Source organism: Anolis carolinensis, chromosome 5 (genome assembly GCF_035594765.1).
Source record: "Anolis carolinensis isolate JA03-04 chromosome 5, rAnoCar3.1.pri, whole genome shotgun sequence".
Lineage (NCBI taxonomy): Eukaryota > Metazoa > Chordata > Lepidosauria > Squamata > Dactyloidae > Anolis > Anolis carolinensis.
In genome coordinates, this window is record NC_085845.1 from 99,156,164 (window position 1) to 99,169,831 (window position 13,668).

A 13,668-nucleotide genomic window follows, 5' to 3' on the forward strand; every position below is an offset into this window, starting at 1 on the left:
TGCAGACGCCTCTGCTTCTAAAACCTCTTTTCTAATTTTCAAACGGACAGCCTCTCTGTTGTAGTGGGCTGCTTTGGAAGAAGTACTGATGAATGAATGTATGGATTGGGAGGAACTGCTATGCCTAGATGAATGCTTGGATTTAAGGCTAGCATCATTAGATGGAATCTTGAGCAGACTGGATCTAAGGCTTACACATGGGGAGCCTTGAACCCTTTCTTCTGCACCTTTGAATAAGGAACTGGGCTCTGGTTCAGATAGAACCGTGCTGTAGCGCCTCCTCTCTTCTTGTAGGCTGAAAGAAATTTCCTTAGCCCTATCTAAAGACTCTGGAGTGTTAATTTTGTTCAGTACATAGATTATTTCTCCTGCAATAGCACTCCCATTATTGAAGGCCTTTAAAAATTCTTGCCTAAGAATTTCCTTTTCCTTTGGGCAAAGGGATGCCCTTATTGCATCAGCTATGGTCGGCAGGTTTTGCCAAGCTCTGTTAAACCTCTGCCTAAGCTGGCCTTCCTGCTGCAAAAGGCAGAGCATTGTTTTCTCTGTGGGGTGCCTTTCTCTGACAGGGCGGGGGGATTTGACCCTTGTTTGCAAAATCCCATTGCTATGACTTGCCATTATGAAATTCAAAAAGAAACTTATCCCAAGTTTCAAACAGTAGAAAAATGCAATACTATATAACTATACAATTAAAGGCACACAAAAAGGCAATGAAATATTTTAAACAAGACCAGTAAAACAGCTGCTTAACTGAGAAGTTAAGCCTGGGCTTTCATAAACTTGCAGCAGGCTCTGAAGAAATGGCAGGAACTGCAGAAGGTTGGAAATTTATTGCTTTGCAAACTGAGTTCTGGAAGAGGCTTGGTTGAGCTATAAAGGCTGGCTTCTGGAGAAATGTATCTACTTTGCAAAAAGCTTGATCTTGTGCAGTTGCAAGAGCTGGATGTAGCGATTAGCTGGCTAGCTTGAGAAACAGAAAAGGCGGGAAGCCTAGCAAATGTTTCAATTTTGCAAAGGCTAGGCTTCTAGCAAATGTATCCACTTTGCAGAAGGCTTGAACTTGCTGCAGCTGCAAGAGCTGGATGTAGCGATTTGCTGGTGGCTTGGGATGCAAAAGAGCGGGAAAGCTTGTAAATGTCTCAGTTTTGTGAAGGCTGGGCTTCTTTTGACTTCTTTATCTTTAGGAGACTATGGGCTTGGCAAATTTAAGGCCCTTTCACTCCTCTTCTTTTCCCTTCTTAGCACTTCTGGAAGGCTTCTTTCAGCAGTTCTGGAAAAGAAGGCTCCTCTCTCAGTACTTCTGGAAAAGAAGGCTTCTCTCAGCACTGTGCCATCGTGCCTGGGGCTGTACTCTTAGTGAAAGAGGCATGGACGTGACATCTTTCCCCAGGGGATTGCTTCTTGCCCTCCTTTAGGGAAACTGGAACTCCCAAGGACCAAAACACTGTAGATAACTCAAAAACTGGGTTTATTGTTCACAAAGGGGGTAAAAGAAAATATACATTACAGTCTTTGATTGTTTAAGTCCGTGGAGCCTTCTAGATCCCTCTTTCTCTGGCTGTGAATGCCGGAGCAAACTCAGCCTCAGTCCAATGACCTATATCTGAAGACAAGAGTCTTCCTCTGTTGCCAAAGGACTGATGTGAAGGCGCTTGAGACTCCTCAACGTTGTTCAGGTTGGCCCTGAACATGAAGTGTGAGTCCCAAGGGTAAGAACCTCAGAGTTGGTGCTGAGAGGTAACTTTTGAAGGGCTTTTAGTGCCAAGTCTCTCTCTCACGTCCATCCGATAGAGAGCTTGCTGGTGGAATGAAAAGAGGAAACACTGTCCTACTCGGGGAAGAGGTGGAGCCAAACAGTTTTGCTGATTGAGCAATATAACAGGTACAAACAACATTGATTGACAGATATAAATAACCAATCCAACTACATTTACAGGGTAAGGGCAAAATCAGGCATGATACAACAATTCAGATCTTGAAACTTATAGTTTGACATATAGATGGCGCCACTCGCGCCGTCACAAGTGTGCATAGGTCCATGTCCTCCACCACTGCTAAAGTGATCCTATAACTAGTACATACCTAGTATCCAAGGCTCCTAACCACTAAAAGGGATGGCAACTTCATCACCACCATTTTCAAATCAAACAACTCTGCTCTTGAATAGAACAATTGGGTGAACTGAGAGAGAAAATTCTATCTCTCAGATTTGGCCAAAACAGCACAGTCTAGTCCAGTCCAAATTACTTTATTATGTGAATATAGTGAGACAAAAAGAAAAAGCAAAAATACTTGTGGGGGGAGAAATCTTTGTTTTTGTTATGTAGAAATCTCTCCACATCTTTTCCTTGTTACTTCTGCTTCTGGTAGCATTCTACCCTGTTTCCCCTAAAATAAGTCATCCCCAGAAAATAAGACCTAGTAGAGGTTTTGCTGAATTGCTAAATATAAGGCCTCCCCCAAAAGTAAGACCTAGCAAAGTTTTTGTTTGGAAGCATGCCTGCTGAACAGAACACCACAGCACGCAGGATTGCTAAATGTACGTACCATAGAGTGTTGTACATGGAAATAATGGTAGTAACAAGAAATTCTTGATAGGATTCACAGTTTGACTGGTTATGCTGGTTTGTGATTACAACTACTGTACAGTATATAATAAATGTTCATTTTTTTGTTCAACAATAAATGTGAAGTCTTCTTCATGGAAAAATAAGACATCCCCTGAAAATAAGACCTAGTGCATCTTTGGGAGCAAAAATTAATATAAGGCACTGTCTTATTTTCAGGGAAACACAGTAAGTAACCTGCTTCCTATCGACATTCTACAGGCCAAACTGTATACAATCCCACCCTACCACATCACCCTACACTTTTAAGGCAGCAAGGTTAAACTCAACCATTTTATTCTAAAGCAATGATAGATACCAAAGACAGAGAGGCAGATTATGTGTCAGGGAAAGATATCTTCATAAAATCATAACCTTGGAGCAGCTACTGATGGTCAAAGTAAGAATGGAGTCTTCAACTCTCTTACAGAGAGAGGGAGGGAGAGGGACACTCCCACCACTCAACCTTCCAGTTTGTGTTTTTCTTTTTTTATACCAGGAAGTCAGAAGTTGGTGCCCGAGTGTTACATAATATATATCCTGCTCTCCTTCTGAATTGTTTTCAAACAATCACCATGGCGATTTTTGAGCATGGCAAACTAATTTAATTATAATTTGCATAGAATTTTATGAAGAATGATAAAGATTTATAAAGTGTCCCCATACTGTTTCGAATACAATGCTTCTGTATATTGTAATTCTGTGCCAAATGTACAGTAGTTGTAGACCTAAAGATAAGCTTCCTGAAAATCTCAGGGTTGTTTCACCGTAGTTTTAGAGGTATGAAGAAAAAAAATTCAATGGGATCAAAACATATAGGGGCATGAACTTTGAGCCCTCCTTCCCCACTCACGAACTCAAGGAAAACCATTCTCATGACTATTAGCCACCACCCTCATCACCCGCTAATGAATGTCCATATTATCAGGAACCATGTCACTGTCCCTGCACACATATTAATGGAGCACAACATATGAATGCCAGAACAAGTCTAGTTTTTCAAAGTTCCCCCCTTCTACATCTCAGCTGTTAACTTTCATCTATGAGGTAAATCATACAGGATAAGGAGTGGGAGAAACTTGCTCTAGTGTTTCAATGAATATCTCATAGTCTCAACCAAATTAACAAAATTTGTACCAGCCACAAAAACAAAGTAACAACTACTTTCAAAGTAAGTACAGCACAATTAAACAGGAAATAACACTTCCAAACCAGGAACAGATTTTTTTTCAAATGTTGTGTTATTATGCCAACTTTCTATGGAATCCTAGGGTTTCCTATTTGGAATCCACAGCCAGAGAGGTTCTCTGACGCCTGACCCACCAGATTATAAGCCCCAGGATCCCACAGAATGTTGTCCTGACAGCAAAACCAGAAATGAGACCCATTGCTAGCCCTCAAGCCTGTGCTAATCTAAAAACCAAAAGTCTATTTACATATTCATTCCCAACAAAGGCACAAGTATCAGTGAGTGTATAACAACTATTAGTAATAATACAATGGATTTGTTCTTTCTGAAACATGGCTATTCTTCTGAAATTCATTCACAAAAACTGTAATTTGAGCACAGCTGAAAATTCAAATCCATTACCTAACACAGGGGTCCCCAAACTAAGGCCCGGGGGCCGGATGCGGCCCTCCAAGGTCATTTACCTGGCCCCCGCCATCAGTTTTATAATAATAATAATAATAATAATAATAATAATAACAACAACTTTATTTTTATACCCCGCCCCATCTCCCCGAAGGGACTGGGGGCGGCTTACATGGGGCCAGGCCCGATAAAACAAACAAAACAGTAACAAAGCAATAAAACAATTATCCCAGTAAAAAACATCAACATCAATAAAAACAATCATTAAAATCAACATTATAAAATCAATATATTTTATATCAGTTTTAATAATATAATATATTGGATATACATATAATATTGATGATAATCATATGTTATACAATATAATACTAGTAGTAATACCATATAATAATATTAATTATATGTTATATATTACATATTATATAATAGTATAGTGGTATAGTTCAATATAGTAATATATAATGCTAATATTGTGTTACACTTTCCATTGAAATTCTAATAGGTTTATGTTGGTTAAAATTGTTTTCATTTTTAAATATTGTATTGTTTTTTCATTGTTGTTGTTACACTACAAATGTGCAGTATGCATAGGAATTTGTTTTTATTTTTTTTTCAAATGATAATTCGGCCCCTCAACAGTCTGAAGGATTGTGGACCGGCCCTCTGCTTCAAAAGTTTGGGGACCCCTGACCTAACACATTGCTGCAGTGGCGCAATGGGTTAAACCCTTGTGCCGGCTGGGCTGCTGACCTGACAGTTGAGTTGCTGACCTCAAGGTTGCTAGTTCGAATCCGTGAGATGGGGTGAGCTCCCGTCTGTCAGCTCTAGCTTGTGGGGACTGAGAGAAGCCTCCCAGCAGGATGGTAACACATCCGGGCATCCCCTGGGCAATGCCTCTGTAGATGCCAATTCTCTCACACCAGAAGTGACTTGCAGTATGTTCTCAAATTGCTTCTGATGTGATTAAAAAACCAAAACCTAACACTAAAATACATTTGGGAGTAAGTGGGGTCTAAATATAATTCCAAAATAACGTTTTCTTTATTCTTCTGGCTTATTCTATTAGTCTTCTACGACAACAACATTCTTTAGGTTTAATGTGAGCTATGTCACTATAGGGTTGCTTTATGTTTTCTGGGCTGTATGGCCATGTTCTAGAAGTATTCTCTCCTGATGTTTTGCTCACATCTATGGCAGGCATCTGAGGATGCCTGCCATAGACAACCTCTGAGGATGCCTGCCATAGATGTGGGCGAAACGTCAGGAGAGAATACTTCTAGAACATGGCCATACAGCCCGGAAAACATACAACAACCCTGTGATCCCAGCCATGAAAGCCTTCGACAACACATTATGTCACTATAGTCACTGGATGAAGTTAGTCTTTCACACCTTCTAACTAAACAGTGCCAGTTGGACTTGCAGCTAATGGAGAAAACAGACAGAAACTACATTTGCTTTGACTTTTGTCTCTTTTCTTTCTTGCAAGTTGGCTACCATGTCACAACCATTTTCATCTCTCTCAGTGCAATCAACAGCCGCCTTCTCCACAAACACCCCTTTTATTTTTCTTCTCTTTTTCTTTCTAACCCCGCCGTCTGCTCCCCAACTCACCGTCTGCCACCAGCAGGCCTGAAACATTTCTTCTTGAGGTAGTTCTTGCAAATATGAAGATGTTCACACCCGTCACACTCATTCTTCAGACACAGACGCATTGGAGAGATCGCTAGCACCTGAAGTGAGGTGCCTTGCTCATTGACCAGAAATCTTTCCTTCCCTGACTCCTCCAAGATCTGCCTTAACTGGTGGTCAGGGAGCCCCAAGAGAGGAAGAATCTCCTGGTAACTTGAACTGCCCCCCATGGAGCAAAGGATCTTAGTGATAAAACTACACACAACTGGATCGGTCATGATCAACCTCTGCTCTGTCTACCTGTCTTTTAAAATAATTGTTTGGTTTCAAGTCAGTCCAGCCTAGGCTCCACCTTTTTTCCCCGCAACTCCGAAGAAAATCGAAACTGAAGACAAGCAGCTCCCTGGCAACTCTGCCATATGAATGCTGGGAATAGAAAGTCAACAGACGTAGATGATTAATAGCACCACCTGACCCAAAGGGTGGCAAAATGTGCATTATTAGAAAATCTCAGTGACTAAATTGCATTTTGAACTAATGCCATCATTCTTGTTTTATTTAGGATTATAGGGTGACAGGGCTCTGATTTTAATTGTCATGTTTTGGCTTGTCTTTTAAAAAAAATTACATTGTATTAGTCTGAACTAGGCCAATCAGTAAGATTAAAATCTGCAAATAAATAATGGCCTAGTTGACCATTATCACTCTACAACTATGGAGAGGGGCCCCACTAAGACTCAAGGGAACCTTTTTCCTATACCCACTCCCACCCCAAGAAGGCACTGCAATATTCCAGGAATTACCAGGCCATGAAGGCTACCTAATACTCATATCCAAGCTTGGAAAAGTTACTTCTCAACCATGGAAGCCTCAGGAAGCCTCACTTTCTCAGCCTCAAAGGAAGGCAAAAGGAAACCTCCTTTGAAGAAAAATTACCAAGTAAATAATAATAATAATAATAAAACTTTATTTATACCCCGCCACCATCTCCCCATGATTTGGTCTTTGTACACTGGAAATAGCACTTGGAAGACACATAATAGCAACGACCAGATTAAAAATCACTTACTTACTTTAATAATAATAATAATTTTATTTTTATACCCCACCACCATCTCTCCAGAGGGACTCGGGGCGGCTTACAGATATAAAACAAGCATACGATATTAAATACAAAAAACACACAAATAAAATTAAAAGGCATAAAATAAAATCACAATCATTGTAAGGCACATGTTAAAACACAGTGATAGAATCATAAAATGAACTGGGCAAAGTGCACTGAGTGAAACTTGTAAACATGAAGAGGTTAAGGTGCTTTAAGAACAGAAAAAGTAAGAAGTATAATTTTAGTTGTCATAAAATTATCATTTTGTTATATTAAAATAACAGTTTATTCAGACAATAATTACAAATCAAATTGAATTTCCCCTTACAAACATTTCTTTTTTGGGGCACTACAAGGTGCCACAACTGTAGGGAACCATTTTGGTTTTGCCTATTTATTAACAGCAGGCAGATACCAATAAAAACAGAAGAAACCGTGACTATAAAACATAGAAACATATTTGCCACTTATTAGTTTTTTATTTCAGAGTGTCAAATAGACAGTTCTTATTTACATAACAGGAACTGAGAAAAAGACATAGTACACTCTTACATACAAATCTGCCTGTTACATCATTTTTAGAAATAATTTTGTGGGAGTAAATATATGGTTTCCTTGAATTCTAAAAGAAACTATTCTATACTCAATTCTCAATTTTCCCAATTTTCATATTTTTTTTTCCAGGGCACAACAATATCTACACAGCATTGTTATCTGATTCCATTATTTGTGAACTTGTAATTTTAAAAAACAACTGACTGTGTAAGAATGCACACAATTGAAAATCATCCCGTAAGCCTCCCACTTCAAAGAAATACAAAAGTTAGTGAGAAATAAGAGAAACAGAAGGCTAAGGGAGAGAACTGACACAGTGGGAGGAGAAAGCTATGCCACCTTCAATATGCAGTATTGAGTCCAACCATGAGTCCACCAAGTTGACCTGGCAGTAAAAGCATCCCTTCCCACCCCTTTTCAGTTTCCATTTGTCTTCTAGAATGTAAGTCTGCATGCAAAGACTGTCTGGTTTTACTGACTGTACATCCACTCTCTGCAGATACTTCTGGGTGAAGAACAGAGCAGAAAGACTTCAAATGAATACTTCCAAAGTGTACTGGGGTGGCACCTACACTATGGAATTACCATTTAACAAGACTGCTAACTGCCATGGCTCAATGCTATGGGATTCTCGAAGTTGTACTTTACCATGATCTTTACCCTTCTCTGCCAAAGAGCATTGGTGAGTCACTAAACAACAAATTCCAGGATTCCACAGCATTGAGCCATGGCAGTTAAAGTGGTGTCAAATAGATTAATGCTACAGTAGTGTAGGCGTACCCTAGGGCATTTCCATCTTGTTTCTGAACAAATGTAATCATGGATCTGAAAAAGACAGTACAGTACATTAAAAAATTAAGGAACCAGTGTGATTAGTGATTTGAGCATTTGACTCCATATTCAGCCATGGAAACCCATTGGGTTACCTTGGGGGAGTCACACACACTCAGCCTCAGAAAACCTTGTGATAGGCTCATCATAGGATTATCATATGTTGGAAACCCATAAAGCCCATCAAGAGGCAGATGCCATGGAAAATATTATGTTCAACTCAGAAAGAATGGGAAGCCTGCCAACCTCAGGCCACATGACAAGACTTGTGCATGTTCAAAGCATCAAGGCTGAACCAGCAGCAGCTAGAAATCCCTAAACTCTATCATATTTTAATGAATTGTATCTCTTCTTCATGACTTTCTATATGTTTTAAACTGAGCAATATTTTTTTAATCTGTATTTATCATTAAGATACTGTTTTTGTTTAATTGTGTTTATGATTGTTTACATTTGATGTATTGCCTTTTTTGATTTTCACTTTGTATGTATTGTGTTGATTTTGTTGTAAGCTGCCCTGAGTCCACCATCTCCACAAGGGGACTCGAGGCGGCTCACATGGGGCAAAGCCCAACAACACAGTTAAAATGAAAGATTACATAAAAATGCAATTCACAGTATAAAAACAGAATAAAAACAGCAACATTGTAGCAATAAGTAATGACTTCAACTGGTAACCAAGCACAGTTTCCGTTACAGTAGATCTCACTTATCCAACATTCTGGATTATCCAACAGTTTGCCTCTGGCCCAATCCACAGCTTTTTTTCTAGGCAGCAAGGACTGAACTTTTTACGGATTTAACTTCCAACAATGTTGTTACTGTAAATTCATTTTATGCAAATCTATCTTTATTTGAAGTCAATTTGTTAGTAGCCAATGTTTTTGGTAGTCGCTGAGATGTCCAAGAGAACCAACAGGGTCAAACTCCCCGTCAAAGCCATCACAGTGCCGTAACCAGGCCTGAAGCCAGATTGACATGGGTCAAGATAATCGGTATCATCCTAGAATTTTTGGAGTTGAGAAGCAACCACCTGCTCTAGTACCTTGCCCAGAAAGGGAATGTTTGAAATTGGTCAATAGTTAGTCAGAATAGAGCAATCAAGGGATGCCTTTTTCAAAATTGGTCTTATAATTGCCTGTTTCAGGCCTGATGGAAATTGCCCTTGTTTCAGTGAGGCATTTATAATCCTCAAAAATCAATCAACCAATTCCGCCCCCGCCCCCCGCCCCGCGAGTTTTATGAGCCAGGAAGGGCACATGTGGTTGGTCTCATCGCTCCAAGGATCTTGTCCACGTCATCAGGCCGCATAAGCTGAAACAAATCCAACAAGATTGGACAAACAGATGCCTCAGGTACCTCCCCTGGTACTGTGTTTAAGCTTCTGTTTATTCAAAAACTCACGTCATATTAAAGTCAAAGAAAAGAGTCATCAACAAAAGCACTGGAAGGTTGTTGACAATGTACACACAAAAATTCACTGATACGCCCTAGCCACACTCAGAACTATCAAGTTAAATATTTATTGTTACATTTTGTTGTTGTTGTTCATTTCTTTCAACTGTCAAAAATCAAAACATCATTTGAGGTTACATCTGCCTTGGTTACATCACACCCTGGTATCAGTATCGGTTCTTATTTATAGAACTTTAATGGGAAAAGCCCTTTCTGCAACCTTGAACAAGACACATACCCAAGACAGAGGCAACTGTAAACCTCATGAGTAGAAATCTTTCCAAGAAAACTCTAGGTTGTGGTGAACCTGAAAATCAGACCTGACTTTTAGGCTCACAACAAGTTCAATTATTTTTCAGTAGGAAGATATAGGATGTGCTTTACTTTGTACCTGAAATTCTGGGACCCAAGGAATCTTGAACCTGCACAGTCAGTCCAACCATGAGTACGCCAACTGGAGGACTGTGAAATCTAATAAGCCACTTTTCTAAACTTGTCTAAGAAAAAAATCTTAAACACATAAGGCATAAGCCCTATTAAATCTCAGCAAATATACGTGTGCAAGGATAGAAATAAAGATTTATTATTATATGTGTTATTATTACAATTAGTGCAAAGGTCAGCAGACAGATTGTTAGCCGGGGCTGCTTTTAGGAAGCATACTATGTCTCTATTGAAGCAGCTCCATTGGCTGCTTCAATAGAGAAGTTTCTGGTCCCAATTCAAAGAGCAGGTTATTACCTACAAAGCCCTATAATGGTTCGGATGCAGCTTATCTTCGTGACCGCATCGTTTTTTATGAACCGGCGCAGTCTCTGAGGTCACCCTGGGAGGCCTTCCTCTTGGTCCCACCTTTGTCTTAAGTACGGTTGGTGGGGAGAGGGCCTTCTCGGTGGTGGCTCCCCGGCTCTAAAATGCCCTCCCAAAGGAAATGGGGCTGCCCCCCACCCTCCAATGTTTTGGATCCAACCTAAAAACTTGGCTCTTTAACCAAGCTTTTCAATAGGTAGGTAAAGGTAAAGGTTTACCCTAATGTTAAGTCCAGTCGTGACCAACTCTGGGGGTTGGTGCTCATCTCCATTTCTAAGCCAAAGAGCCAGCATTGTCCATAGACACCTCCAAGGTCATGTGGCCGGCATGATTGCATGGAGCGCCGATACCTTCCCGCTGGAGCGGTACCTATTGATCTACTCACATTTGCATGTTTTCGAACTGCTAGGTTGGCAGGAGCTGGGGCTAACAGCGGGTGCTCATTCCGCTCCCGGGATTTGAACCTGGGACCTTTTGGTCCGCAAGTTCAGCAGCTCAGCGCTTTAACACACTGTGCCACCAGTAGACCCAGTGATTTTTCCACTGAAAGCACTTTATATGACTGGTTGGTTACTATTCATTTGATGGCCATAATTATCATGGAGTTTTATCGATGTTTATTGTAGAGTTGATTGATTATATTGTGGTATTGTTTTATGTACTGATGATGTAAATTATGCTTTTGCTTTGTTATTTGTTATGGCACCATGTAGATTGTTACATTACAAGTGCTTTGTAAGCTGTCCCGAGTCCCTTTTGGGTGATGGTGGTGGGGTTGAAATAAAGTTGTTGTTGTTATTATTATTATATTTCTCCAATGGAGTCTGAGTCCCATCACATGCACAATGGAGGACCTTCTTACAGCGACACCAGAAACATTCCAAGTGGCCAGCTTCTGGTCAAATGAAATTTAGTATAATGCCAAGTTTTTAACTTCATTTGTGGTTTTTTATACATTATAACTGGGTTCTCAATTCGCTTCTGACACAATCAATAAATACGCTGCCACAGAATCCAGTTCAGAGTAAAGAATCCCACTGTTACCCCCAGCTTCTGCCAACCTAGCAGTTCGAAAACATGCCAATGTGAGTAGATCAATAGGTACCGCTCCGGCGGGAAGGTAATGGCGCTCCATGCAGTCATGCCGGCCACATGACCTTGGAGGTGTCTATGGACAATGCTGGCTCTTTGGCTTAGAAACTGAGATGAGCATTATCCCCCAGAGTCAGACACGACTAGACTTAACGTCAGGGGAAACCTTTACATTTACTCTTCTGGATTATATGGCTATGTGAGGGGCCCATGGAAGGGGCCATGAAGTCCTTTCTGACTCAGGGCACCACAAAGGCAAAGCTGTCAGATTGGTTCAGAGGTTTGTTGCGTGTTTTCCGGGCTGTACGGCCATGTTGTGCCTTGGACCACGAGAAGATCCAACCAGTCCATCATCCAGGAAATAATGCCCGGCTGCTCATTGGGGGGAAGGATATTAGAGGCAAAGTTGAAGTACTTTGGCCATATCATGAGAAGACAGGAAAGCTTGGAAAAGATCACAATGCTGAGGAAATTGAAGGAAAAAGGAAGAGGGGCCCAACAAGGGCAAGATGGATGGATGGTATCCTTGAAGTTACTGGCATGAACTTGAAGGAACTGGGGCGGCGATGCACAGCAGGGAGCTCTGGCGCAGACTGGTCCATGAGGTCACGAAGAGTCGGAAACGACTGACTGAATAAAGAAGAAGACGGCCATGTTCCAGAAGTATTCTCTCCTGACGTTTCACCCACATCTATGGCAGGCATTCTCAGAGGTTGTGAGGTATACTTCACAACCACTGAGGATGCCTACCATAGATGTGGGCGAAACGTCAGGAGAAAATACTTCTGGAACATGACCTTACAACCCGGAAAACACACAACCTTGTGATTCCGGCCATGAAAGCCTTCGACAACACATTGGTTCTGAGAAGGCCCTTCCAGCCATGTCGAGGGTCCAAACCCCACTTGCGTATGGAAAGACACCAAGTGGGGGTTGGGACCATTGAAAACACTAGTCACACTGGCTGTCCTCTTGCATTTTGCAGACGACGAGCAAAGGGACATCAGCCAGTTCTGTGCGCTCAGCACGCGCGAAAGAGTGGAAATGCGCGAGGCGCCGTCTCTCGACCTCCCTCCCTCCCTCCCTCCCTCCCCGCGCGCGCGCGCCCCTTGCCCGCCTCCCCTCACCTGGCCCGGCAGCGTCCCATGAGGTTTTGCTTGCAGAGGTGGAGGCGCTCGCACCCGGGGCAGACCTGCTTCACGCAGAGGCGCGCGGCGGAGAGGGCCAGGACGCAGGCGGCGCCGTCGCGCGACACCCTGAGGTACCGCTCGGGCCCGGCCTCCTCCAGGACCTGCTTCAGCTGCGCCTCGGGCAGCCCCACTTCGCCGCACAACTCGCCCAGCTCCGCGACGCCCCCGCGGGCGCACAGCACCTTCGTCAGGAAGCTGCACACCGCCGGGTCCGACATAGCTCTGCTGCCCGTCCCGTCGAGGAAGAGGAGGAGCAGGAGGAGCACGGCCGAGAGCAGGAGAAACGAAACTGAAGGCAAGTGGGCGGGGCGGCGGAAGGGAGGAGTTGGCCGGCTCCCTCTTCAGTGAGGGGTTTCCTTAAGTTTCGAGTTTCCTTTTCCTAAGGCATGCGTGGGGAGACTTTGCCCCATGCCTTGCTCGAGGACTCCGTACTTATTCAGCCCCGTCTCCTCAGAAACCTAAAATAAACAGCCCTCAGGAAAGGCGGGAAATTATTATTATTATTACAACTGCAAGAAGCACAAGTTTATCCAGTGCGATTCTAAGCCGCGTCAATAGAGGTATAGTGTCGAAATGGCGGGAAGTTTGCCACACAGAAGCGTCGTGACCAACAGATCATACTGGTGGGTTTTTTTTTTTGGGGGGGGGGGGGGGTTGGCCTTATTTTTGCGAGTTGTAGTTCACCTACATCCAGAGAGCACTGTGAACCCAAACGAGGATGGATGTGGACCACTCCTGATACACAGACCTGATATTTATTTTATTTATTTATTACAACATTTATATCCC

At 42.2% G+C, this 13,668-nt stretch overlaps 1 protein-coding gene across 2 annotated transcripts in view; it reads right to left on the bottom strand.

The window, feature by feature from the left end:
* LOC100555072 (zinc finger CCCH-type antiviral protein 1) overlaps positions 1–13,177 on the bottom strand; it is a 40,785-nt gene extending 27,608 nt beyond the window's left edge. Inside the window, exon 1 of one of the 2 annotated variants that reach the window (XM_062983596.1) lies at positions 12,817–13,177. In XM_062983596.1, coding sequence (XP_062839666.1) covers positions 12,817–13,097 — 281 coding nt within the window. In that variant the 5' untranslated portion in view covers positions 13,098–13,177. Of the gene's footprint in view, positions 1–5,820; positions 6,931–12,816 lie in introns of those variants that run through there. The other variant, XM_062983595.1, reaches the window with a different exon arrangement.
* Between the last annotated feature and the right edge of the window lie 491 nt (positions 13,178–13,668).